General features: G+C 36.7%; 1 protein-coding gene and 1 non-coding gene across 12 annotated transcripts in view; both read left to right on the top strand.

The window, feature by feature from the left end:
* The window catches only part of CACNA2D1 (calcium voltage-gated channel auxiliary subunit alpha2delta 1), a 496,257-nt gene that overhangs the window by 390,644 nt on the left and 77,930 nt on the right, over positions 1-27,683 (top strand). For all 11 annotated transcript variants that reach the window (XR_006298483.1, XM_043588719.1, XM_043588713.1 and 8 more), the window contains 2 exons: positions 12,986-13,144; positions 18,078-18,182. Coding sequence is in view for 10 of the 11 variants with exons in the window: in XM_043588719.1 (XP_043444654.1) it covers positions 12,986-13,144; positions 18,078-18,182 (264 nt within the window). In the remaining variant the exon portion in view is untranslated. The remainder of the gene's footprint in view (positions 1-12,985; positions 13,145-18,077; positions 18,183-27,683) is intronic.
* Positions 2,458-2,562, top strand: LOC122488782. The gene has a single exon (XR_006298705.1). It is a non-coding gene; the product is annotated as a U6 spliceosomal RNA (small nuclear RNA).

Here is a 27,683-nt window from a genome sequence, read left to right as displayed (position 1 = left end):
ATATATATATGTTTGTTGTTTATTTTCTATACCCCTGCACTCCCACCTCCCCACCAATGGATGCTTTTTTTTTTTGACTATAGAGACACTGTCTGTTTTACTGAAATGTTACTGTATATAGAAAAATGCAGAGGCGCCTGGGTGGCTCAGTTGGTTGAGTGTCCGATTTCAGCTCAGGTCATGATCTCACAGCTCGTGAGTTGAAGCCCCGTGTCGGGCTCTGTGCTGACAGCTTGGAGCCTGGAGCCTGCTTCGGATTCTGTGTCTCCTTCTCTCTCTGCCCTTAACCCACTCGCATTCAGTCTCTGTCTCTCTCAAAAATAAGCATTAAAAAAATTTTTTTGAAAAAGAAAAAAATGCAAGGCGCATAGTGGTGCTTTTCAATTGAGTCTATTTCTTAGTTAGTCATAAGAGTGGAGGGGGGAGTCTTACATAGTTGTCAGAATTTTATAATAAATTTCAATCACTGATTAAATATGTTTGTGTTCTTAAATGATTAGAGTCATCCTTACTTATTTTATCTGACTCTAGCATCTCTTCTCTGTAAATACTTTAGATATGTATATCCTTCTCTGAGTTTTTCAGGCAAATCCAGCCAAACTCACAATTGATCTTTTTTTCAACTAGGAAAGATGTTCCAAGTAATCGGCTTCAGGTACCATACAAACATTTAGCATATTGGTCAACTCTGCATCATAATGTTGGTAAAGAGGAAAAAATCAGAGTAGCTATGATCATTTTGTCATTTCATTAAAGTTTCATCCTTGGGAGCTGGCTTTCAAATTTCCACAGGGCTATGAAAAAAACTTGCGATAGAAATACTACTGATATGCTTGTTACATCTTAAGACTGATAATGAGAAAGTTGCCCATATTTCTAGCTGGACAAGTGCTGTGGAATCAGGATTGCACAGTGGTTGACAAAATGATGGTTGAGAAAGAAAACATAAATATCAAGTAGAGATGAGCCAGGGAGCTAAATACAAATACTCTCAATTTTTTGAAACTCCAAATGCATATAACTAGAGCTGTTTAAGAGTTTTCTATATGATAATATGAATAGAATATATTAAAAATGATACTGGGCTTATTCAGAAATTCACTCAACATTTCAACAAAAAGTCAACAGACTGAATTTTCAGCACATCGTGATTCATGTTAATTGAAATATTTGTTTAAAAGTAAATTGGGGCACCTGGGTGGCGCAGTCGGTTAAGCGTCCGACTTCAGCCAGGTCACGATCTCGCGGTCCGTGAGTTCGAGCCCCGCGTCGGGCTCTGGGCTGATGGCTCGGAGCCTGGAGCCTGTTTCCGATTCTGTGTCTCCCTCTCTCTCTGCCCCTCGCCCGTTCATGCTCTGTCTCTCTCTGTCCCAAAAATAAATAAATGTTGAAAAAAAAATTTAAAAAAAAATAAATAAAATAAAAGTAAAAATGCTTATCAAAAGTTTAGATGGCCCATGTTTTATAATTATAGGCAAACATAAATTTTGTGTCAATAATGTCAATATCTTCACTATTTTATTGATGTGACTTTCTTTTGACATTTACAGAATTCATTACTCCTTTTATTAATTCTTTTAATAGTTAAAACGATCTTATCTAAATGATAAGATTTTAGAAATTGGGGGCCTTTCCAGTTGATGTGCTAAAGCTCCCCCCTCCAAAAAGAAGCAATTTATAGCTCCAAGGAGATAATTGAAACAGCTGTCTGTGGACATTGATACTTTCTAGAGGCAGGACTTGGGTTAGACCTGACTTTCTTAAGTTGGATTGAAAAGTAGAACTTTTTTTAATAAATTTTTTTTATCCAATAGGCCAAGGAAACCATAAACCAGCAGCCAGTGTTGGGCAACAACCATGTCATGTTGAGGACTAGAGTGTTCAAGTCCCATAGTGCTATCAACAAAGATATTTATAGCATCTCTAACTTGCAAGGGTGACCACCCCTTCTGGTTTTCCCTGGACAGGGATTAATAATAGAAATTAGAATCCTATTCACGATGTTTGCAAAAATCATGAATTACCTAGAAAAACTTTTAATAATATATGTTGGATCTGCATTGTAGAAAAGAGAAAAGAATATGAGGTGTAAGTAGAAGAGTTGAATATACAGAAATGAATGTGGAATAATAGCTTCTTGAAATGAAAAGGTGACTCATGTGAAGATGTCAGTTTGTCCAGAATTTATTGGTAAATGCAATTTTAATCGTATTAAAAAAAAAAAGTTCCAAAGTTCAACTGGAAGTGTGGGAAAAGTAGCATGACAGGATATGGCAGCTTACTTTTTTTGGTATCAGTTGGAAATGATGAGACACCGTAGAGAAAAGTGTGTCAGATTGTTTGGGTTTGAAGTAAGGCTCTGACTCTTGGTTGCTGTGTGATTTGGGGCACTTTGCTTAACACTGTCAGACTCATTTCATCAATTGTATAATGGACACTATTAAAAGTAAAACCAATGTTCACTTTGGCAGCACATATACTAAAATTGGAACAATAAAGAGAAGACTAGCATGGCCCCTGCGCAAACATGACGCTCAAATTCGTGAAGCATTGCGTATTTTTAAATCTTAAAAACTAAAACTAAAACCGTAAGCTTGGTGAAGATTAAATGAGTCAATGCATGTAAAGTGTTTAGCCTGGCACTGTTGTGATTCTCAATATATGTTAGCTGATATTTTTATTATTAATATTGATAGTAAGAAGTCGGTGAAGTAATAGAAATAGTAAATAAAAAATGTTCTAGAAGTATATTCTAAATCTTAGTTTATTATAAATAAAAATAAGACAACTCACAAGATTATATGAAAATTAATATATGAGAAAAAGTTTTACATCATTAGCCATCAAGAAAATTCAAGTAATTAAAAGATTGAAATAATCTTTGTACTTAGGATTTAGCAAATAAAAATGTTACGTGTTCATGAAAGTGGAGTGAGACTGTTACAAAAATATTATAAATTGGCACACAATTTCTGGAAGTTAATTTGGCAATAGCTAAAAAACTTGAAAAATCATTCTTAACTGATTATGTGCATATGTGTATGGATAAATGTTATCAGCTATTTCTCTGAGTTTTAGGATAACCATTTTGTTGCCTTATAATATTTCCCATTTTTAAATTTCCTGTAAAAATAAGAAAATAAAAATATTTAAAATAGGAATAAAACTTAACCAAGATTTTAAAGATCATATCCTCTGTTCACTTTGCTTTTATTTTCCTGCATCGCCATCTGGTGTCCAAAGTGTGGATAGCTTCTCATATCATAATTGTAAAGACTTGACACACAAAATTATAGTTTATTTAATTTAGATAATTTGTCGAAATAAATAATCCTGCATAATATAATTTGTTACATAAATTATTTATTATACTTAGATTATGTAAATAAGTTCACTTGTATTTTGTAATTTCAAGAATTACCCATATTTCAAAGCAGGCAGGTCTGGATTTGAGGTGGGCGTTTTTTGTTGTTGTTGTTTACCTACTTATTTATTTTGAGAGAGAGAATGAGAGAATGAGCACAAGTGGGGTGAGGACAGAGAGAGAGAGAGAGAGAGAGAGAGAGAATCCCAAGCAGGCTCCATGGTCATTGTGGAGCCTGATGCGGGGCTTGAACCCATGACTGTGAGGTCATAACCTGAACTGAAACCAGGACTTAGACGCTTACCCTACTAAGCCACCGAGGCACCCCTATTTTTTTTTTTAATTTTTTTTTCAACATTTATTTATTTTTGGGACAGAGAGAGACAGAGCATGAATGGGGGAGGGGCAGAGAGAGAGGGAGACACAGAATCGGAAACAGGCTCCAGGCTCTGAGCCATCAGCCCAGAGCCCGATGCGGGGCTCGAACTCACGGATCGCGAGATCGTGACCTGGCTGAAGTTGGACGCCCATCCGACTGCGCCACCCAGGCGCCCCATAATTTTTACTATTTCTAGAGGAAAACTACTTGAGCCTGCTAACCATTTCAAAGGTAGACCTGGTGCCCTGTGAAGATGTGTTAGAACACCCCATGAGGGTGCCATTTGTAGACAAATTTGCTTTCTTTTTTTTTTTTAATTTTTTTTTTCAAAGTTTATTCATTTTTGGGACCAGAGAGAGAGGCAGAACATGAACGGGGGAGGGGCAGAGAGAGAGGGAGACACAGAATCGGAAACAGGCTCCAGGCTCTGAGCCATCAGCCCAGAGCCCGACGCGGGGCTCGAACTCACAGGCCGCAAGATCGTGACCAGGCTGAAGTCGGACGCTTAACCGACTGCGCCACCCAGGCGCCCCAACAAATTTGCTTTCTAAGGACTTGATGCTACTTCGACTTATGGTGTGTATCAAGACAGTGCCAACATTTCATCATCTTTATCCAAGGTGAATTCAATGAACAGAGTTCTGTCTGTCCGAAGTATTTTGTGAAATGATTTCTTACTTAGCAGAGTACATGAGAACAAAAATACTGTCTTTATAAAACCAGGAGTTTAAATTCATTTGAAAGGTTAGTGATTTATTTTGGCTCTGAAAGTATCTTTTAATTTGATGGGTGTATTTGACTGTGATATTTAACAGGAAGGTTCTTTGGAAGCATTGAAATTTATTGTTGATGGTTATCTCAGAGGCTGTTTCAGACATTAAGTTAGTGTTTGAAGGATACCTGTATCGTCCTGTTAGTGAACTTTATTTAAAACCCACTAAAGCTGATATTGTTCATCATTAATCTAGGGTCTGTTCTGTTTTGAGAATTGAGCATACTAATGTTTATAGTAAAATTATTTTTTTAAAAGATAGAGTTGCACTTGACTTAACATCTACTTTGTGTCAGTCTCTATGATTAAGTGTTTTACGTACATCTTCATTTGGGTGTTTGAATAGTGTCTATTTGGACAGAACACTTATATTTAGGAATATACAAGTTTAAGAACATATTGTAGAGCTAAAATATAATTTCTACATTTAGAAATCTATAACTTGGATTTTTTTAATATTTATTTTTGAGAGAGCATGCAAGCGGGGGAGGGGCAGAACGAGGGAGGCAGAGGACCCACAGTCGGCTTCACGCTGACAGCAGAAAGTCTGATGTGGGGCTCGAACTCACAGACCACGAGATCATGACCTGAGCTGAAGTTGGCCACTTAACTGACTGAGCCACCCAGGCACTCCTATAACTTGATTTTGGTCAACATTTCACACTGTTTTCTAATGGAACTCCATTCATATACTCATTAGATATTTATAGCATACTATTATATGCCAAGTGCTAAGGTTGCAATGGTGGGATGGCTGTTTTCTTTGTGTGGACTTCTAATCCAAAGGAGACATCTATCAGGATACCATACAAAGAAATAGGAAATTTAACTGTGTTGTATTCTGTAAAGAAGAGATCCATCTAGGCCTAGGAGAGGTTACAGTGGGATGGTTGGATCTAGTCAGGGAAGGTCAGGAAAGCCCTTTGTAAAGAACAACTGTTGAGGTAAGAACAACAACCAAGTGAGAAAGAGAAGTGTTGCAGGTAGGCAGAGGAACAGGTGATAGGGAAGGAGGAGAGGAAAGAATGTTCATTTGCTGGAGCAGGGATACAAAGTCCCACTGGATTTATACCCCACATGCTCACTCTGTCCCACACTTCTTTCTCTTTCCGCATGCTAGCAGCAATTTTCTCAGCAGTTCTAATAAGGGATCTACTCAGCTGAATTTTCTGGGATCAGGAAAGGAATCAGTGTGTTAGTTTGGATTTCTGACTCTGTAGGATTAGTTAAATATACATTTTTTTTTAAAAGCATTTTCTTAGTAGATGACAAAAACTGGCCTCCTTAAATCAATTTTTGTTCACAGGATACAATTTCGAAGCTTTGTAATACTATATTAGTGAACTTTGCCCTAAGGTTTTTAATATATGTATGATTCATGTATTAAATATGTGGTTTATAAATTGACGTCTAGGCACATGTTACCAAAGACTGCAGTTTCAGCTTGTGAAAATAAACCTGTTCTTTTTGTCTACTCTAAAAGCGGACGAGTGTAAGGTGTCTGTGAAATATACATTTGCCTAATTTAGAACTTTTAAACTTTCTCATCCCTTTCCTAGGAGGGTAAGATTCGCTCTAGGGACTTAGACTTTGTAAGCTATTCGTTTCTCTGCATTATTTATGAATTTTATTATGAGTATAATCAGAGAATTTCTGTTACACACCACTGAATTTGTATTTAATGAATTGAATTTACATTTAATCAGTTTGTTAAAGTGACTTAACGAGATGCTTCATTCTTATGTGTTAAAAGCAGTTCAAGGCCAACCAAAAGACTCAGGGCAATACATTATTTAGTGTTCATTTTCCGCATAACTTCTAATTTTATCATGATTCGTCATTTAAATCAGTTAATAACATCTCCTATAACCATTTCTAATAATTCTCTAAAGTCAGATATTTTACTGTTGATGTACTAGCAAACTTTTTTTAAACGTTCTAACATGGGAATTCTCACATTCTTTTGTTTTCAAAATAGAATGTGTAAGATAAGATTGTGTCAAGTTATCAAAGAATGGAACGAAAGAGGCAGTGGAATTTAGATCTGAAGATACTAAGTTTTCAACATTTGATTTTATGGAAAAAGCAAAAAATATGTATTGGAGCTTTTTCTTCATATATATGATGTACCTGAAAGTAGTGTTCAAATAAAAATGAGAAAGAACTCACTTATCTGTGCAGGACATTTTCCTTCTTGTTTTATCTGTATTCTCTCCAAACCTTCCATCTCCTCCCTTTATCTTTTTATTTTTTTATGTTCATTTATTTTTGAGAGAGGGGGGAGAGAGAGAGAGGGAGACGGAGAGAGACTGAGAGAGACAGAGAGAGAGAGTGAGCATCAACCGGTGAGGGGGCGGGTACTGAGGGAGAGGGAGACACAGAATCCGAAGCAGGCTCCAGGCTTAAAGCTGTCAGCGCGGAGCCCAACTTGGGGCTGGAACTCAAGAAATGAAAGATCGTGACCTAAGCTGAAGTCTGACATTTAACCAACTGAGCCACCCAGGTGCCCCCTCCCTTACTTTACATTGATTGCTTTGCTGTTCAGATGTTGACTGTCACCTTTTCAACCCCTAATCTATGCATACACCCAGCATCGGTACTCAGCCCGTGCTCTTTACCTGGAACATTGAAGTCGATGCACATTCAAGGGTCATTCCTCCACACATAGGCTGTAAGTGTCCTTCCCACCTTCACAAGAACTTTGTATTTCGCTCTCTACTATCCTGCATCTTTTCTTCCTTCGCTCTTCGATATGAACCTCTCTTGCTCTAGTGACCCTCCACTTGAGGGAAGCCTTTTCTTGACCTCAGGCTTACCCTTAGAGGTACCCTAATCTTTTTCTTCTTTCTTCCCAGCCGAAGTGCTTTGAAGATGTGGAAGACGTGCCTCTGCATGTTCTACCACTTCCCATTGTGCTTCAGTGTGTGTGGGGGGGCCCTGCCCCCTCCACTGACATTGTATAATGTGGATGAGTTCAGTGGGCACTTTGAATTCCCCATCTTTGTATCTGAACTGCAGTGTTTTTCCTCCTGAGACCTATTTTTTCCCCTCTTGTCACCCCAAATAGCCCAGTCTACTGATTTTTTTCCTGCCTCCATGCAAACTTATTTCAACTGTTGTCTTAGGGACTCATTTTTCTACTTCCCTTTTATATTTAAAGTTTTATTTTTATTTTTGTTTAATTTACATCCAATTTAGTTAGCATGTAGTGCAATAATTTCAGGAGTAGATTCCAGTGATTTATCCCCTAATATAACATTCACTGCTCATCCCCAAAAGTGTCTTCCTTAATCCTCCTTACCCTTTTAGCCCATCCCCCCCACAACCCCCCGCCCCCAGCGATCCTCGGTTTGTTCTATTTAAGAGTCTCTTATGTTTTGTCCCTCTCCCTGTGTTTGTATTATTTTTGCTTCCCTTGCTTTGTGTTCATCTGTTTTGTATCTTAAATTCCGCATATGAGTGAAGTCATAGGATATTTGTCTTTCTTTGACTAATTTCACTTAGCATAATACACTCTGGTTCCATCCACGTTTTTACAAATGGAAAGATTTCCTTCTTTTTGATTTCCTAGTAATACCCTGTTGTGTGTGTGTGTTTGTGTGTATATATATGTATGTATGTTTATATGTATATGTATGTATATGTGTATATGTGTATATATGCATATGTATATATATGTATATATGTATATGTATATGTATATATGTATATGTATATATGTATATGTATGTATATATATATATATATATGTATATATATATAGACACACACACCACATCTTCTTTATCCATTCATCTGTCGATGGATATTTGGACTCTTTCCATACTTTGGCTATTGTCAATAGTGCTGCTGTAAACCCTGGGGTGCATGTGCCCCTTCGAAACAGCACAGCTATATCCTTTGGATAAATTCCTAGTAGTGCATTTGCTACGCCCTAGGTTAATTCTATTTTTAATTTTTTGAGGAACTTCCAAACTGTTATCCAGAGTGGCTGCACCAGTTTGGATTCCCACCAGCTGTGCAAAAGGGTTCCTCTGTCTCCACATCCTTGCCATCATCTGTTGTTGCCTGAGTTGTTAATGTAGCCATTCCAAGTAGTGTGAGGTGGTATCTCATTGTGGCTTTAATTTGTATTTCCCTGATGATGAGTGGTGTTGAGCATTTTTTCCTGTGTCTGTTAGCCATCTGTATGTCTTCTTTGGAAAAGTGTCTATTCATGCCTTTTGCCCATTTCTTCACTGGATTATTTGTTTTTTGGGTGTTAAATGTGATGTTTTTTATAGATTTTGGATTACTAGCCCTTTATCTGAGATGTCATTTGCAAATGCCTTTTCCCATTCCGTTGGTTGCCTTTTAGTTTTGCTATTATTTCCTTCACTGTGCAGAAACTCTTTATATTGATGAGGTCTTAGTAGTTCATTTTTGCTTTTCTTTCCCTTTCCTCCAGAGACTTGTTGAGTAAGAAGTTGCTGCGGGCTGAGGTCAAAGAGGATTTTGCTTGCTTTCTCCTCTAGGATTTTGATGGCTTCCTGTCTTATGTTTAGATCTTTCATCCATTTTGAGTTTCATTTTGTATATCATATAAGAAAATGGTGCAGGTTCAGTTTTCTGCATGTCGCTGTCCAGTTTTCCCAACACCCTTTGCTGAAGAGACTTTTTCCACTGAATATTCTTTCCTGCTTTGTTAAGGGTTAGTTGGCCATACATTTGTGGGTCCATTTTGGGGTTGTCTATTCTGTTCCACTGATCTGAGTGTCTGTTTTTGTGCCAGTACCATACTGTCTTGATGATTACAGCTTGAAGTCTGGGATTGTGGTGCCTCCAGCTTTGGTTTTCTTTTTCAGGATTGCTTTGGCTATTTGGGGTCTTTTCTGGTTCCATACAAATTTTATAATTGTTTGTTCTAGCTGTGTGAAGAATGCTGGTGTTACTTTCTTTTTTTTTTTTTTTTACTTTTTTATATATTTTTTTAATTTACATCCAAATTAGTTAGTGTATAGTGCAACAATGATTTCAGGAGTAGATTCCTTAGTGCCCCTTACCCATTTAGCCCCTCCCCCTCCCACAACCCCTCCAGTAACCCTCAGTTTGTTCTCCATATTTGAGAGTCTCTCTGTTTTGTCCCCCTCCCTGTTTTTATATTATTTTTGTTTCCCTTCCCTTATGTTCATCTGGTGTTACTTTGATAGGGATTGCATTGAATATGTAGATTGCTTTCGGTAGTATCAGTAGTTTAACAATATTTGTTCTTCCAATCCATGAGCATGGAATGCTTTTCCATTTTTTTTTGTCTTCTTTAATGTCTTTCATAAGCTTTCTATAGTTTTCAGTGTACAGATTTTTCATCTCTTTGGTTAGGTTTATTCCTAGGTATTTTATGGGTTTTGGTGCAATTGTAAATGGGATCGATTCCTTGATTTCTCTTTCTGTTGCATCATTATTGGTGTATAGAAATGCAACTGATTTCTGTTCATTGATTTTATGTCCTGCAACTTTGCTGAATTCATGGACCAGTTCTAGCAGTTTTTTGGTGGAATCTTCTGGGTTTTCCATATAGAGTATAATTTCATCTGTGAAGATTGAAAATTTGACCTCCTCCTGGCTGATTTGTATGCCTTATATCCCTTTGTGTTGTCTGATTGCTGAGGCTAAGACTTCCAATACTATGTTGAATAACAATGGCGAGAGTGGACATCCCTGTCATATTCCTGACATTAGGGGTAAAGCTCTCAGTTTTTCTACGTTTTTTTGAGGATGATATTAGCAGGGAGGGGGTCTTTCATATATGACTTTTACAATCTTGAGGTATAATCCTTCTGTCCCTATTTTCTTGAGTGTTTTATCAATAAAGGATGCTGTATTTTGTCAAATGCTTTCTTTGCATCTATTGAGAAGATCGTGTGGTTCTTGTCCTTTCTTTTATTGATGTGATGTATCACATTGATTGTTTTGCTGATTTTGAACCAGCCCTGCATCCCAGGTACAAATCCCACTTAATCATGGTGAATAATTCTTTTAATGTATTGTTAGATCTGGTTGGCTAGTATCTTGTTGAGGATTTTTGCATCCATGTTCATCAGGGAAATTGGTCTATAGTACTCCTTTTTAGTGGGGTCTTTATCTGGGTTTGGAATCGTTACATGCAAGGTTTTAAACCAAATTTCTATGCTGAAGCCTTCTTCTTCTTCTTCTTTTTTTTTTTTTTTTTAACCTTTAGCCAAGATTTTTTTTGAGTCTCACACTTGGAATTTATGAAAACTCGCCCTCCCTTGAGCTCTACACTTCCCTGGTCTTTTCCCCAGGTACCCCTGAACCTATCACTCCTGCTACCCTCCACCATCCTGATGCCCATGTCAGACACCTGCATGGCATTTAGGGCACTATTGCCTTCCTCAGCTATACACCCACTTCACCATCATATGCTGTGGATTCTTCCTCCAAAATAGATCTGTACCCCCTCCTGTTCTCACCGTCTCCAAATCAAGAGCCCCTTATTATGTTCAGCTAGGTTACTACGATAGCCTTCTAATAATTTTCCCTCCTTTAAATATTGCTCACCTTAAATCTGTTTACCAAACAGCAGCTCAGATGATCTCTTAAAATTTTACATTAAATTGTTTTGTTTGTGGCTTAAAATCTGTGACTTACCATTTGACAGAAAAGCGAATCCCAATTCTTCAGCATTTCTGTTAGTCCCTGAATGATCTAGCCCTGCTTCCCTCTCTGAACTCCTTTTATGTCATTGTCCTCAGTCATATGTGAGTGAGCTAAACTCTCCTCCTTTATATTTTTCTGAAAGTATTCTCTCTGCCCCTAACATCATAGCCCTTTACATTGTTGTTCTTTTTGCCTTCCTCCATAGTCTTAAATGAAGCATTTCTCTAGAATCACAGGAAATGTCATTTCTCACAGGAATTTCCCCCTGACTGCTCACAGTACAAACTAGAACCCACTCATTATATTGTCTCCTAGGGACTAATATTATATCGCTTTACAGAATGAATCATAATATATTGTAATACAGTAAGAGGCTCTATAAGAATAGTTAAAATCCCCCAGACTCTGTGTCACAGTGCTAATCTGATCCTGTCTCTTATTTGCTTTGTGACAATGCGCAAGTTATTTAACCTCCCAGTGCTTAAGTTTCCTCATGAATAGTAATAATACTTATCTTGTAGGATATTTGCAAAGAGGAAAAAATTAATATTTCTAGAATAAATGCAGCAGAAGGCAGACATCATATATGTGCTATATGTATGTATATGTTTGTGCATAATTTACTAAATGTCTGAAGGCATAAAACCATCACCTGCCATAATTTTTGACCTATGACAGGCTGATAGTAAACATTTGCTTATTGAATTAATGAAATGTGCAGTGCACCTTATAATTAAGCTTCAGTGATTTCCAGAGGAAAAAAAAAAGGAATGATGTTTTACATTTATAAAAGTATGTGATCAGTTACAAAGTTTATATTTTGGTTTGTGATCCACCTGTTAAAATTATTTAATTATATGTTTTTAAGAATATCTCCAGCACTTCATCTGGCCAGACCCCTACCTTCTAGAAAATATGTTTTTATTATTAACTTCATTTTGCAGATGTGACTCTAGGCCCCAAGAGCCCAAGTGGCTCATACAAATAGCAGAGTTGATCAACGGTAGGATGATCCCACTGACCTCTAGTGCCCTGGATCTCACTGCATTACTTCTCTTGTTCTTATGTTCTTTTGGAAATGCCCAGTGAACTATGTGAACACGTTTTGTGGGGTTGGTGATACTGCTTTGGTGATGATTGTTAGATTTTCACTTTTGGACAGGTATCAAAGTTTACATTCTCTCCTCCTGTAGCATCCTTGTGGTTCAGGGACTCGTCACTTAGAGCAAAACCTGTCTTCCAGGACCTGCTTGCCCTTAGCCTTGCCTTCATGATTCCACGACATTCTGTATATAAGCTGTGGAGTGATGGTTCTGAAAGGCCACCCATTGTTCCTAATTCTTTCATATTACTTTCCTCCATTAAACCTGTTCCTGTCATTAAGTGTAATATTTTCCCTCCTAGCTTTTCCTTATGAGAGGCAAGCAAATGGCTAGTTTCTCCTTGAACCTGTTCCATATCATTTCTGGATTCTGAATACATTTCATTGTTTGTTGTTGTTGGGTTCCCCCCCCCCCCCAAATGCTCGGGTATTTGAGAGCTGAAAGGGATCTTACATAATTAAAGTCCCAAATTCATAATCAGAGAAGCTAAGCTTCATGAAGGTGAGTCACAGGCTCAGGGTTACAGTAGGAGGGAGGCTTAGATGAAAATTGCTATTTGATCCTCAGTGCACTTCAGTTACCAGTTTACTCATTTTCCTTTATGAAAGAAAAAGCACAACAGGATTGGGACGTAGAAGTCACAAATGCAACTAAAATTGTGTGATTGATTTTCATGTTCATTTGTGTATTTACTTTTGTGTCTTTCACAGTTTAACAGCAATGCCCAGGATGTGAGCTGTTTTCAGCACCTTGTCCAAGCCAACGTAAGAAATAAGAAAGTGCTGAAAGATGCAGTGAATAACATCACAGCAAAAGGAATCACAGACTATAAGAAAGGCTTTAGTTTTGCTTTCGAACAGCTGCTTAATGTAAGTATCCATACCATCCCCTTTTCTCTTTTATTACTGAATCATAGCATATGAATTTCAGTAGGCTGGTAGTTAGTACTACCAGTAACTATCAGTTACATAACTGCTGTTTTTCTTTTATTTAAAAAGCAGATGTGTCCAGGCAGTAGAAATCTTTGAACTACTTTTATTTTTAAATCCCGAACTCAAAGGCATACACCGTGTAGACATTCTTTTCCTTTTAGATCTTCTCTTCCATCATCTCTTTGAACTCTCTTTCCAAAAGAAACATTCATACGATAATTATTTAATTTTGCATAAGCACTTCAAACTTAGTTGGCATATTTAGAATATCATTTCTTTTTTCTTATTTCAGTTGCTGCCATATTTATGTGGAAACTTGTGTTTTTCAGTCATCCAGTGGTTGGTAGAAATGTTTTAGTTTCAAACATCTATTTGGTTCTTAAAGTTGTTACTTAATGCCCACAAAGGTCCAAATGGCAGACATTAAGGGGAATAGGATATGAGTCTCAGAGCAGGAATTTCTTCCTCAGTGAAGATCTCTCCCTCACCAGATCACCCATCCACGTCTCCAGTTAGACTCTCAGACTCCGTCATGCTTGCTGCCTGCCCCATACCATAGCACGTAACTCACGCTGTGGTCTAGTGTTTTCAAGTGGCCATGTTGTCTGTCATTTTGAGCTCTTCTAGAGCAGGAGTCGTCATTCAGGTTTTTATCTCTCATGAGGCACTATTATCACCATGGTTGAGAGTGTGAACCTAACCTTTCTATACCTTGGTTTCCTCACTTACACCATGGCATGTACAGCAGAGAGGGCCGTAGACAGGATTGTCCACAGAACCCGACACATAGCAAACCTCATGTGAGTGTGAGTTGTTGCCTTGGTATTGGAGTCATGGTCATTATTACTATAGTTAATGACTAGCACGTGTCTGATACAGAGTCAGTTCATCATTCATACCATATTTGCTGAGTCACCGAATAGGCCCTAAAATGCAGTCTTGTCTGCAAGTCGGACTTGGTTGTTCCCTAAGTAAGGCTTCTAAAATAGTTTTCAAGATGTCTGATTGGTTGCCTCATTCATTTGTTCATTCAGCCAATATTTATTGTGTGCCTCACAATTTCCTGTCACATTACTATTGCTAGAATAGCAGAAGTAAACAAGGCTGTCTGATCTCAAGAAGGTCCAGCATGACATGGTAAATCATCATTCCTAGTACAATGCGTTAGTGCTGTTATAGGGCATTCACAGTGTGTTTATTTGAACATTACTGAGGCGGAGTTCGACTTACCCAAAGGAGGTCAGGAAAGTGGGGCATTTCCTTGAAAACAGGATTTTGAAGAATGAGTAGAATTTAGGTAGGTACACGAGAGAGGGAAAATCACTTCAGAGAAAAAGAACAACATGGACAAAGCCACAGTTGTATAAGACAACATGGCACATTGGAAAAATGGCAGGTGGTTTGGCATGGCTGGGACATAGCAATGCGGGAGCTGCAAGGGAAATAAAAAGGCCATGGGGTATCAGTTAATGAGGTGTTTAGGAGCAAATGAAAAGTTTATAATATGAGAATGACATGGTCTAACGAGTGTTCTAAGTTTAGCTGTTACAGAAATCCTGGTGTTGGAGTAAAGGCAAAAAAAATGTTAAGGAGGGTGATGTGGTGATAATCAGATAGTTCTCTGGACTAGAATGCTAGGTGGCTGGTAACCCAGGAATCTAAGTAGAGGTATGTGAGGGTAGTAATAGCTCCGTTTCAGACATACCGAGTTTGCGGTGGTGATATTTATTAGATAGCATTAGATCAGCAAGTAAGGAGACAGAAAAGCCAAGTAGTTGAGTGTTGTAGTTCCCAGGGGAGTTACATTTGGTAAAATGCATATGCTTATGAAATGATGTATGTTGGCTCATGGAAGGATGAAAACTCAGAACTTTGAAATTCAAATGTAATTGACCATTAGATTAAGATGTATTCTTTCTGTAGTAAAGAAATACAAGTTTGTGGAGTTTTTTCAAAGCAGTTCTTTTTCTTTTGAGTAAACCGAGTTGGTGGCATCTTAATTGCTCTTCTTGGTATTGTTAATTTGCCTCACTTCGTCCCCTCCTATTCAGGTTTCAGTTGTGAAATGATAAGGAGTCTCAAGCCTAATGTACTATTTCAGAGCCAGTCTCAGTAGAGAGGCCACATTAACTCCCAGATTCATTACTAGTTGCTGATAAAATATGATTTAACTCCTATTGGCCTCTCGTACTGCCTCTACAATTATAAATTATTTTTAATCTGTTCTCAGTTATTCCTGAAGCCAGTCTCATCTGGCCTGCTTTCCACATGTCCCTTACGTATTACAGTTCTTCATTTTAAAGTAATTTTCCCACATGTCATGCCTTGCCTTATTCAAAGTTGAAGGGGATTTTGTTACCTCTTCCAAATACTTCTAGTCGTCTTATTGCACAATGTCATTCTCTGTTTTTTGTTTGTCATTGCAAGGTCTATTATTAAGATCCCTAAATCAAGTATCAAATAGAATTAAATGTATCATTTATCCCACAGTATGCCTTAAATTAAGATTTGAATTAGTCCTCAGTTGCATTTCAGAAAATATTACAAATATACGGAGATGCATTTTTCAAAAAAAAAAATTAAATATAAGTATGATAGATTCTGGGCTGTATACCGGCCACACAGAACACAAGGATAAGCAAGAAGACACGTAATATAATTTGTTATGAAATAACAAAATAAGTTACCAACTGTACTGTCATTTTATTGAAATAGTCGAGTTCTTTCCTTTTCTTAATTTGTTACAAATCGGTAACATATAATTGTTATGATTGTGTGATTCTTTAGATAGTTGCACTTCCTTTGACTAGTTGCTGACTTTGCTGGACCACGTGTCTACTCAGGAGGCTCCTCCTGGGGAAAAATCTTGTTGAAAGCAAAACATTTCTTCATTCCGCCTTTTTTGTGTGTCCTAATATCTATCCTTCTTGGGAACCATTACTATTCTAATTACACAAATGATCAGCACGCCCCAATGTCCTTACCTACCCTCGTATTTGCGTTGAGTAATAACAATACCAACATTACTTCCAAAATTGGAACCAAGTTCTAATGAAGAACCTTGAATCACTTTTATGAAACAGTCTTTTAGGTACGTGTTATTTTGCCCATCTCATATATGTAGATAAAATGAAATCATCAAAGAAATTAATTCTAGTTAAGGGATTTTCAACACCTTTCACGAAAGCATTTTGATGATAAAATATGAAACTTTTTGATAAGTCCAATTTTCAGATGGCTTTCTTTAAAGAACTATGCTTGAATGTGACAAATTATATTAGTCAGTATTTGAGTTTTCATAATACTTGGTTTAAAGCTTTAACTGCCAGTGTTCTAATGGCCTAGTCAATGGGATGCCATTATATGAAATGGGATCTTTTCATCAGTAGAGCATAATATTATCTTGATTAACTTTTACAACAGGAAATGAGATTTATCTTCTTTGAAAAGTGAGATATGTTTTTTTTTTTTTAAGAAACCTAAATACTACAAGAGAATGAATGATTTCTTTCAAAAATAGTAATCATTTTAAGGCCAGGGCAGTGATGGCCTTTATGTTACTCAAAATCACATGTGGCTGTTGAGACTTGAAATGCGGCTGGTTTGAATTGAAATGCATTATAAACATAAAATACACACCAGAATTTGAAGAGTTAGTGTGAAAGAAAAAAAAATGTATATTATCTCAATAATTTCCATATGGATTCCATGTTCAATTGATAATATTTTGGGGGTGACTAGGTTAAATAAAATATATTAGTAGAATTAATTTCAGATATTTTTCAGACATTCTTTAGTGTGGCTTTAAAAATTTTTAAATGACAAATTTGGCTTGCATTATACCTCCATTCAGCAGTACTGAGCTGGAGGCTTGACATTTTCAGAGAAGCTGAGCGTTTGTAAAGTAGTGAAATCTTTTATTCTCAACACTTGTGCAAACACATTTCACAACAGTAGGAGCTTGAGATGATGATTTCAGACCTCAGAGAACTCCAGGTTTCTAAATTAGTTCTTCATCTTAGTGGCCCTTTGGTGCTAATCACTGTTTTCCTCTGTCTGACTCTTTGGGGACCTGAAGGTTTAAGGTAGGATTTATCTTTGGAATTGAGTCTTTCAGGATTCGAGGATGTGTGGCAGATTGAGAGAGGATAGGAGGATATTCTGGGATTAGGTATCAGCCTTTACAAAGATACAAAAGAGTGCTGGGTGTTAGGGATCAACTAGAAGTTTGCAGTTTGGGGCGGTAAAGTGAATAAAATACGGTGAAGGAAGAGGACAGGGAGCAAAAATGTTTGTCAATGGATTGAAAATACATGTGGAAGGGTATGCACATTTTTCATTAATACCACTTATTTGTTTCTGGTACAATTACAGGGGCATAAAACTGACATAACCATTTAAAATCCATTTATTAATCAACCACTGAGAAGTTATTACATGCCAGGCTCTTCAGGATCAGACAAGACAAAACTTCATGCCCTTACAGCACTTAACATTCAATCAGGGGAAGCGAACAAAATGCAAACAAATAAAATACATACTGTATGCATAAAACAATGTAAAATGCTATGAAGAAAAATGCCACCTGGGAGAGAGAGTACAATTTAAAGCCATTTTCAGCAAATTCTTCACTGATAGGTGACATTTGATCAAAGACCAAAAGGAAGTGAGACCCATGGATATCTGGGGGGTGAGGAGAGTCCCTTGTAGAGATGGGTCTGGCCTGACCCGAGAACTGGTTCTTTAGAGTATACTTACTGAACAGATACTACACCCTTCCTTGCAGTCTGTTCGTGCTCTTTCCTTATTGCTTCATATTCCTTACCTTTTTGTGTGTGAATGATACACATTTTTTAAATTTTATTTACAGTATAATGTTTCTAGAGCCAATTGCAATAAGATTATCATGTTGTTCACGGATGGAGGAGAAGAGAGAGCCCAGGAGATATTTGCCAAATACAACAAAGATAAAAAAGTGAGTGATTTTCTAGTATTTTCTTTCATTTTGGTATCAATGTACGTGGTTTTTAAAGAGATGTGAGGGAGGGTCACTAAGAGGGGAAATTAGCATGCTGATTATAAAGTCATATGGATCATGGATTATAAACCACTGACGCAGTTACAGAATTATTCAGCTTAATACTTTTTATGTGATCCTTAATTACCTTCTACCTAATTTATTAATAAAATAATTTGGACCTATAAAATCCTATCTGTTTCTTATGTATAAATTCTGTATGAGAAAATGTTATAGGAAGAGAGTAACCAGAAGAGAATGGAAAAATAGGAACAGTTTAAGCTTTTCTAGGAAAACTTTGTGATCATTTATTATAGTAATACTAAAACTTCCTACATATGTCTAAAAATTATCTTCATATAGACATTGTTGTGTAGATTTCCAAATGAAGCAATTTATAACAGCAAAAATTGCATCCTTATTTGAAAATCATTTTTATTTTGTCAACTTTCAAAGTAAAACAGCCAGGGGCGCCTGGGTGGCTCAGTCGGTTGAGTGTCCGACTTCAGCTCAGATCATGATCTCACGGTCTGTGAGTTCCATCCCCGCGTCAGGCTCTGTGCAGACAGCTCAGAGCCTGGAGCCTGCTTCCGATTCTGTGTCTCCCTCTCTCTCTGCCTCTCCTCCGCTCATGCTCTGTCTCTCTCTCTGTCAAAAATAAATAAACATTAAAAAAAAAAGTAAAACAGCCAGTTATTTTATCAGCAAAATGGGTTTATTCAGGAATAGCAGAAGAATTCCAGCTCAGGACATGTAAGCTATGGCAAGCGGTAGGCAAGTATCCATATCAAAGAAGAGGAACTCTGCAGGGAAAAAAAAAAGAGAGAGTTGCAAACCACTGCTTGAGCCAAAACCCACTGGAGGAAAGCCAGCGTTCAGGGTGGCGATGGTTTCTCCTTGGCTGAGTTGAGATATTTTGTTATTGGCTGAGCTCGTTCCTGGGCAAAGAGAAGTTCTTTCTCCTGCTGGAGTGGGAAAGTAGGCTGTTTTTGTTGTAAATGCAAAGTACTTCTTCTTACTGGGATCTGCACCTGATGAGGGGTGTTAGGGCCTGAGACCTCCCCCTTCCCCTTCTGGCTTCCCAGCACCATTTTCGAGGAAGTTTCCTTTATTCAGTTTTACACACTCAATAGAATATATTAGACAAATTCTTTAATATGCATAATATTTTTAAAGTATGCTGTTTCCATAAGGAATGAGGAATGTGAAGACAGGAATTTTGAGGTTGTAATATATTTGTTTCAGTGATTATGTAACTGCAGAAAAAAGTATTGTTGGGAGACCTATTTCGAACGTTCATCCATGTACCTAAACCTGCTGATACTGCAGAGGATATCAACTGTAACTATCTTTCTAGCAATCCTACCATCAGTTTATTTCAACTTTCTGACTGACTCTTCACATTTGATAAGAGAATGATTCTTAATTCGGTTTTCTAAAATGCTAAGGATCCATTAAGAACGTAATGATAAATCATAAGCTATTTCTTGTGTTTCAAGAATTCCAACAGATATTACACACTGATCCAGAAGAACTCTCTATTGAAGAAAATGCCAATTCGCTTTAGTTTTAATTGCTGTTTTCACCATTTGGAGAGGTGTAGTTCATCATGAGCTGTAGTAGATTGTTTTATATGTATTTTAGGAATTAAAAGGAGAGAGGGAAAAGATGAATTAATATATTTAGATAGTTTTGCAGACACAGTATTGTGAATAATTGGGTACAGTATTGACGAAATTTTTTAGAATACTTTGAATACTCCTAGGTGCTTTTTAGCCTATATGTGATTGCAATATGATCGAAGAATTGAAAACATACACATACATAAAACATCAAATTCACTACAAATCTTTTTAATACTCTTTGAATACTTACATATACTGTAATTATGTTATGACATAAGTTTCATCCATAGGTTGAGGTTTTTTTCCCTTTTTTTCCTAAGGACCTAGTGTTTTTAATTGTATAGAGAAACCATTTCTTTTGAAACAGTTAATAAATTGAACCATTGACCAAATACTTTCAGATGATAACTTGATGTTATAAATAGTTCTTTCCAAAAAAGTATCAGAATGAAAAGAAATGGGAAGATCCAGGTGCATTAATCTAAGATATAATGTATATTTAATTACCTTACTTAGTAACTTCTCATTTTTCAAAATTCAGGGCAATCATCACCCCCTAGAGGATGTCCCTGACACCACCCTCCCCTCCAGGCTTGTTTGGATTCTTGTGCTCTGATCCCAAAGCACACTGTATGGGATCCTACATGTCCCTTACACTGTACTCTCCCCATGGGAGCTCTCCTTGGTCCCCTCTCTGGATTACTAGATCCCACAAGACTGGGCCTGTGTTTTGTTTACCTCTGAACTCTAGGTATCCAGCAGCGAGTTCAGATTTGGAGATAGTTTTTAATGCATGACAGTAAATAAATTGAGACTATCTAACAAAAGTTGGAAGCAGGATTTCTATTAAAGGACAAATATGTAATTATGAAAATAACTTGGGGCAAGGAATTTTCACCTTATTTAAATGTTCTAAATAATTCTAACATTACCATATTTTAAAGAACTCAAAACAAATGTAATCAAAATTCAACTGTATCTCAAAATTCTAGTAGTTAATCTTACTTTCATCATTTGAAAGTGACCTTTTGGCACCTTAAATTTAGTCATAATTTTAAGAATATGATTTTATGATAGAAGTATATAAGTACAAGCCCCACCATTTATATCACTGTTTTTAAACGGATACAAGTTTAGATAAATCATCTTTTATTTTATTAATGTATCATCCAAACCTACCACTGGGAATCTCACTTACTTCTGGATATTTTTCTTCTTTTAAAATGGAAGGATTCTTGGGGCACCCGGGTGGCTCAGTCGGTTAAGCGACTGACTTCAACTCATGTCATGATCTTGCAATTGGTGAGTTCGAGCCCCGTGTCTGGCTCTGTGCTGACAGCTCGGAGCTGGAGGCTGCTTCAGACTCTGTGTCCCGCTCTCCTCCTTGGGCTCTGTCTCTCTCTGTCTCTCAAAAATAAATAAACGTTAAAAAAAAATTTAAAAATAAAATAAAATGGAAGAATTCTTAAATTAATGTGGCAATGAATTTTACATATTATGTCAGAATTTGTCACAGACAAATCTTGATTTTTAAGGAGTATATATTTTAACAAATTTAAATTAACAAAAAATGTATAAAAAGAGAAGTAATTTTCATCTACATTTGTAATTTTTTTCTCCTTGAAAACTGTATTTGCATCCAGGATTAACACAATAACATGTCTTGAAGGCATAGCATAAACGTTTTTTTTTTCCCTTGTTTTAATACAAGAGGATTTGTGTCATCAGGAAAGCAATAGTTTTTATCCTCTACTATCACAAATTGTTTAATTGAATAAATGAAGAATTTACTGGTTTAAAGCCATTTTTCCTTCTATGCATCCTAAAAAAGTCCAGTCTAAATATTAATATCTTGAAACACTGCTTCTCATCCCCTTCACCTTTTATAGGAACTAAACTTTTAAACAAAGCATTTTGTAACATAGTAAACCACATGATAAAGGATTCATATCACATTCACTTTTGTGAAACTAATGAATCCAGTCTTATGCAACAGTCTCTCTGTTTGCTCACATACTGACTCCTGTGCTTTATGGACACACACTTTTCTTAAGGGCACACACTTGTATTAATGCCAAAGCAACTTTGAAAATTAACGCTTAGTTTCTGCAATATTTAATTGTTATTTTTACCTAACATAAACATTAAGATGTTCTTGGAATTAGATACTTGATTGTCTCTGTGTTTCTAATTTCAGTGGCTGTAGCAAAGTTTTTGTGATAAGCACACTTACACATATATGCTTACCTACATACACAGATATGTCTATACATACAAATTTATGTGTATTTATTTATTTATTTATTTATTTTTATTTTTGAGACAGAGAGAAACAGAGCATGAGTGGAGAAGGGGTAAAGAGAGGGGGAGAAGCAGAATCCGAAGCAGGCTCCAGGCTCGGAGCTGTCAGCACAGTGCCTGATGCAGGGCCCGAACCCACCAAATGTGAGATCATGACCTGAGCCAAAGTCAGACGCTTATCCCACTGAGCCACCCAGGCGCCCCTATATCTATTTTTGAAAACATTTTAATGTTTATTTACTTCAGAGAGAGAGAGGGAGGGAGGGAGGGAGACACAGAATCTGAAGCAGGTTCCAGGCTCCAAGCTGTCAGTGCAGCTTGTGGGGCTTAAACTCACAAACCGTGAGATCATGACCTGAGCTGAAGCTGGATGCCTACCGACTGAGCCACCCAGGCACCCCTATATCTATTTTAAATGGGCATCCCCTCTGTCCATTTTATCTCCAGTAACAAGAGACTATGTGTGCTACTTTGGCATGAGCTTTCTAATATAAAATTGTATGAATAAAAGCCAGCTGGTGGTTGAGAAGTAAACGAGGGGCAAGAAAAGAGAAATCTGAATATAAAACATTTTTTTCTAAAATATTTGCAAATATCACGGGGGAATTAAGACCATGAACTCAAGGTCATAGTTTAGATACACACACAGGTATGGGTGTGTGTGTGTGTATCTCCATACTTTGTTTTTAAGGATGGAAGAGCTAATTCATTATTCTGTGTTACAGGTTAATACAGAGACATACAGGGAAAGCTTATAGATACAAAACAGAAAAATAATTGACAGAGATCCTTGAAAGAGGAGGGAAAGATAGATGCAGATCATAGCTTCCTGAACTGAACAAGTAGTAATTATGTTTATGGCAAAATTGCTGTCTTGTCCTTCTTACGAACTCTACCTTGAAGTGTAATGGCTTCCCGCATTTTCTCATGTGGGAAAACTTTATTAAACAAAAAAAAATCATCTGTTGGTATTCGCATGTTCCATATCAATTAACAGTGAATAGATGATAGCAGATGATCACTTTTAAGTCAGACCTTTGAGTGTATTTTTCTTTGGCCAAGACATCATTTTGTATAGTTAATTGCTTTTGTTAAGGGCATATGTGTGCATAGAGTATGTATATATACCCACCAAAAGTAGTGTGTGTGTGTGTGTGTGTGTGTGTGTGTGTGTGTATATATATATACACACACACACACACGGACTTCATATATGACTTCAAATGGCTGTGAATGAATTTGAGGACCCCTTTCTAACTAACTTCTCCTTATTCAGAATTCCCTACCTCCCACCCACCCACTCAGTCTGAGAGAGTCACAGCCCACAGATACTGATATGGAAGATAATTAATTGTCTACCTTTGTCATGTAAGGGTGTACATGACCCAGAATGTTCAGTGTTTTTGCCATAAGCAAAAATCCCATAAACATCTTTGCCATAAGGATTTTCTTTGCAATTATTTTCACCTCATAACTAAGTGGCCATAAGGCAATTTTGACATAAGACATAAAAAAAAAATAATTGATTGGTAGTTTGGTTTGACAGTTCTGTTTTTTCAAACTGGTTGAAAGTTAGATTTCTTTCTCCTTCAATGCATTATTGTGTGTATTTCTGTATTATACTGTATAATTCTGTATAATTGTGATTTTTCTGTGTATTTCTGTATTACATCACTGTTAGCCCTCACAGTGGTATATACTGTGACACAGAGTTGTCAACCCACATTTCCTATAGAACTTTGGAATGTCTATCAATGGATATGTGCCAGTATGCCAAGAAGAAACAACAGTGCAGAAGGCTTTCACAGCACACACAAAAAATGCAAACTGAGTGACAATTATGCATCCTAGTATTTGGAAACTGATACCTCTCTTAACAAAGGAAGAGATTTTAGCAAACAAAGGAGGAAAAAAAAAAGTATAATGCTGAGGGAAGAGACAAATGAACAAGCAAAAAAACCAAAACAAGTATAACACAATGAATGAATGACTTTGAAGACCAGTGTTTAGGTTAACCCACAAAATAAGAGCAGTGAATTTTGCAGTATCGCTCTGAATCCACATTATATGTTTGGAACGAATTCAAATATTTTATATTACGCAAAATAAATTCCTTTACATCTTGTTACTCATTTTCCATCTTTCGTTGTGTCTTTTTAAATGAATGACCCTCTTTTATATTTCATGATTTTATCTTTTATGGTGAAATTGCCTTAAAGCCAATATTTACACCGCAAAATGTTTGCAGTGAAATTGCTTGCAGCAAAGATGTTTATGGTGACGGGATCTAGAACCCTGTATGACCAATCCCATACATGCATAATTAATATTTGTTACATAATCTATTACTCAGAATTTCCCTAGCCATGTTATTTTTCGAATGGCCAGTGTGCAAAAATAAAATTTGATAGATGTAGTAAAATGCTTTCAATACTCTTAAAAATTCTCTATTTGATTATAACTTTATTTTAAAAGACATCCTTTAAAACAAAGTTCCCTTGTGTTTTCAAAAAATATCAAAATTACCAAGTCATAAAGTTGGATGAGCTTTAACAGAAAACTCTGAAAACTACTCTTTGAATTCTGCCTTCCCCCCTCCCCCCAAGCGTCTTGCTTGGCATAAACGTGGCTGCTGAATGCTTCATTTACATTCATTTTTCACCCAGATGACATTAGAAATCATTCAGAGCAACGCAGGTAAGTGTGATGAGGTGCATCCGGAGAGCTGATGAATGAGGCTGCAGATATACAGCACAATTTAATGAGGCCAAAAGGTTTAAGAATTAGAACATAATGTTTGGATTGTTTGGAAGTGTATTACTCTTGGGAATTAATCTACCTGATTATAGATAGGTACGGCTTTAAAACTGAGTCCATGTTAATCTCTTCACACAGCTGTTCCATATTAAAATGCATTCACGTTACGATCTTTACCTTCAGCAGTCCCGTTCCTTAGGGTTCACCCGCGTGTACGACACTTGCTTAAAAATGGTGCCAAAACTAAAATGAACTCTATCACAGAATCCAAACAAATGAATAAAGGAAAGTGAAACCAGACACAGAGTTGAAAGATAATTCCCAGGCCTAGCAAATTAAAGATATTTGATTTTCTGTAGAATGGCAAAAAGATTGGTTAACAGTACACACTTAAGATTGTCTAGCCAGTTAGAAAATAGTCCTCTGATGCCTAGCTTACTTCTCAGAATTAATCAAAAAATGCAAAAGCATCAAAAATTTGTAACGTGAAAATTTCAAAATAACCAGTAAATTGAATAAGAACAAATGGAAAATATGATGCATGGATTTCAAAATAAAGTGTCGCCAAAATTATAACGGCATGACAGATGCATTGTTACTTTTTTTAGTTATTTAAAAAATGATAAGCAAAGTCTTTCCTATTTGTCAGATCCATAGTAGAAATAAATAATTTGTAGCCCACTAAAATCTAAACCAAGTTACAAATTATGGAATCTGGGTATGTGTTTTATATAGTAACAGTGAAAATTGTCAATTAATTTTTCAACAGATGGTAAGGAAAGTGATTTGTTGCCTTCTCTACTGTCTTTGCCTGGCTTCTCCATCGGGCAAGAATGAAGCCTTTGAAAGCAGTGTTTAAATATATGCGGCGCTGAGATTTGTAAAACATTGTAATACCGGGTAACAAATGGACTGCTTCTAAAAAGCTTCATTTTAGACATTTTGCCACTTGCAGCAGTTACTAAGAACTTTTCAGCTTTAGAATAGAAAATATGCTTTTGTTCAAAAAAACCAAATGTGTTATTTATGGAGTTACTGTAGAGTTGATAACAGGAATCACCAGTAACATTGGCCCCTCAGCAGAGAGATTATCCATGTCAAAGTCATGTTGTGTGTGTGTGTGTGTGTGTATGTCTTTCTGTCTTCCTCTCTGACAGATTTATTTACACTTGTTTCTCTTAGTATAAAATTAATGTTGATACTTTATTCCCTGAACTAAGGAAAATATTATCAGACACATTCTCTTCAGGTGTGAGTAATACTACTACCAAACATTTTACAGAATCCTTACTATCTAAAATCTAATGAAAAATGGAAGTTGAGTGTTACATGAAGCAAACAGTATATAAGAAGACATACAGAAAATGTAAAGAAAATACACTTGAATTAATCTCTGGATAGAATTGTATCACGGAGAATCAGGATGGCCTTTTGTTTGTGTTAAATCAATGGACCTAAAGAGGCACGCCCTTCTGCTTTTTCTGAAGCTGCTTTCTTCTCAGATTAAGCATTCCAGTTACCATAGATATCTGCTCAGTCTTCCTGGAGCATAGAGCACTCCCTTTCCCACATACCCCTTTATCATTCTGTGTTCGACACCATCTTTGCTCTGTTTTCATTCTCTCAGGTTACCATTTTTGATTAATTATTTATCTGCTCTCTTATTTTGAACTTCCCTCTGTGAAGGAACTTGTTCTAAAAAATAACACAGAACAACTTTAAAAAGAAAAACAGGGGCGGCCCAGGTGACTCAGTCTGTTGAGCGTCCGACTCTTAGTTTTGGCTCAGGTCATAATCCGAGGTTTGTGGGATTGAGCCCCTTGTCAGGCTCTGCACTGAGCAGATTCTCTCTCAGATTCTCTTTCTCAAATTGAGATTCTCTCTCTGTGCCCTCTGTCCCTCCCTCCACTGTGTCTGTCTGTCTGTCTGTCTCTCTCTCTCAAATAAAATTAAAAAAAAAAAAAAGAGCAAAATGCAATAGTCCTGTAGGTTTTATATATATTATCTTAAAGAACCGAACAGATATTCCTGTCACATCTTACATGTGGATACGTAACATAGATACATGCCTTGGGATTATGTTGGTATTTTACCTTTATTGATGACAATTACAATAAATCATCTTAACATCACATTATGAGGTGAGCTTGAAGCTCTATGAAGTAGGGGTTATGCTGATTTGTAAATGTACTTTTGAATCCTTTGAGGGTAGCACAGTGCTGGATGCATAGTAGTTGCTAAATGTTTACTGATATGGCAGACATACCTGTAAATACACAATCTGCTCCTAAGGTAAACTATACAAAAATAAAAAAAATGTAAGAACATCGCAATAACTTTGTTCTTCTTTTAAAAGATAATCATTTAGGGGCACCTAGGTGGCTCAGTCAGTTAAGAGGCCGACTCCTGATTTTGGCTCACGTAATGTTCTCACAGTTAGTGGGACCCAGCCTGCCATCTGGCACCGCACTGTTAGTGCAGAGACTGCTTGGGATTCTCTCTCTTCCCCTCTCTCTCTGCCCCTTCCTTGCTCGTGCGCTCTCTCTCTCTCTCCCTCTCTCAAAGATAAGTAAAATAAACTTAAAGATTAAAAAAAATTAAAGATAATCATCTCATCAATATTTACTTCCATGTAATTCAAATATGGAGCAGAATTGTTGTTCCACTCTTGCATGTATCATCTTATAAGTAGGGAGGTTTAAGTTTATATAAAATATGATTGTACTGATGGCATCTTTCCATACACTCTAATAAGTCTGACACACAGTTTTCATGA

This window comes from Prionailurus bengalensis, chromosome A2 (assembly GCF_016509475.1).
Source record: "Prionailurus bengalensis isolate Pbe53 chromosome A2, Fcat_Pben_1.1_paternal_pri, whole genome shotgun sequence".
Lineage (NCBI taxonomy): Eukaryota > Metazoa > Chordata > Mammalia > Carnivora > Felidae > Prionailurus > Prionailurus bengalensis.
Note: the sequence above shows the minus strand (reverse complement) of the source record. Positions and strands in the feature narration are given on the sequence as shown.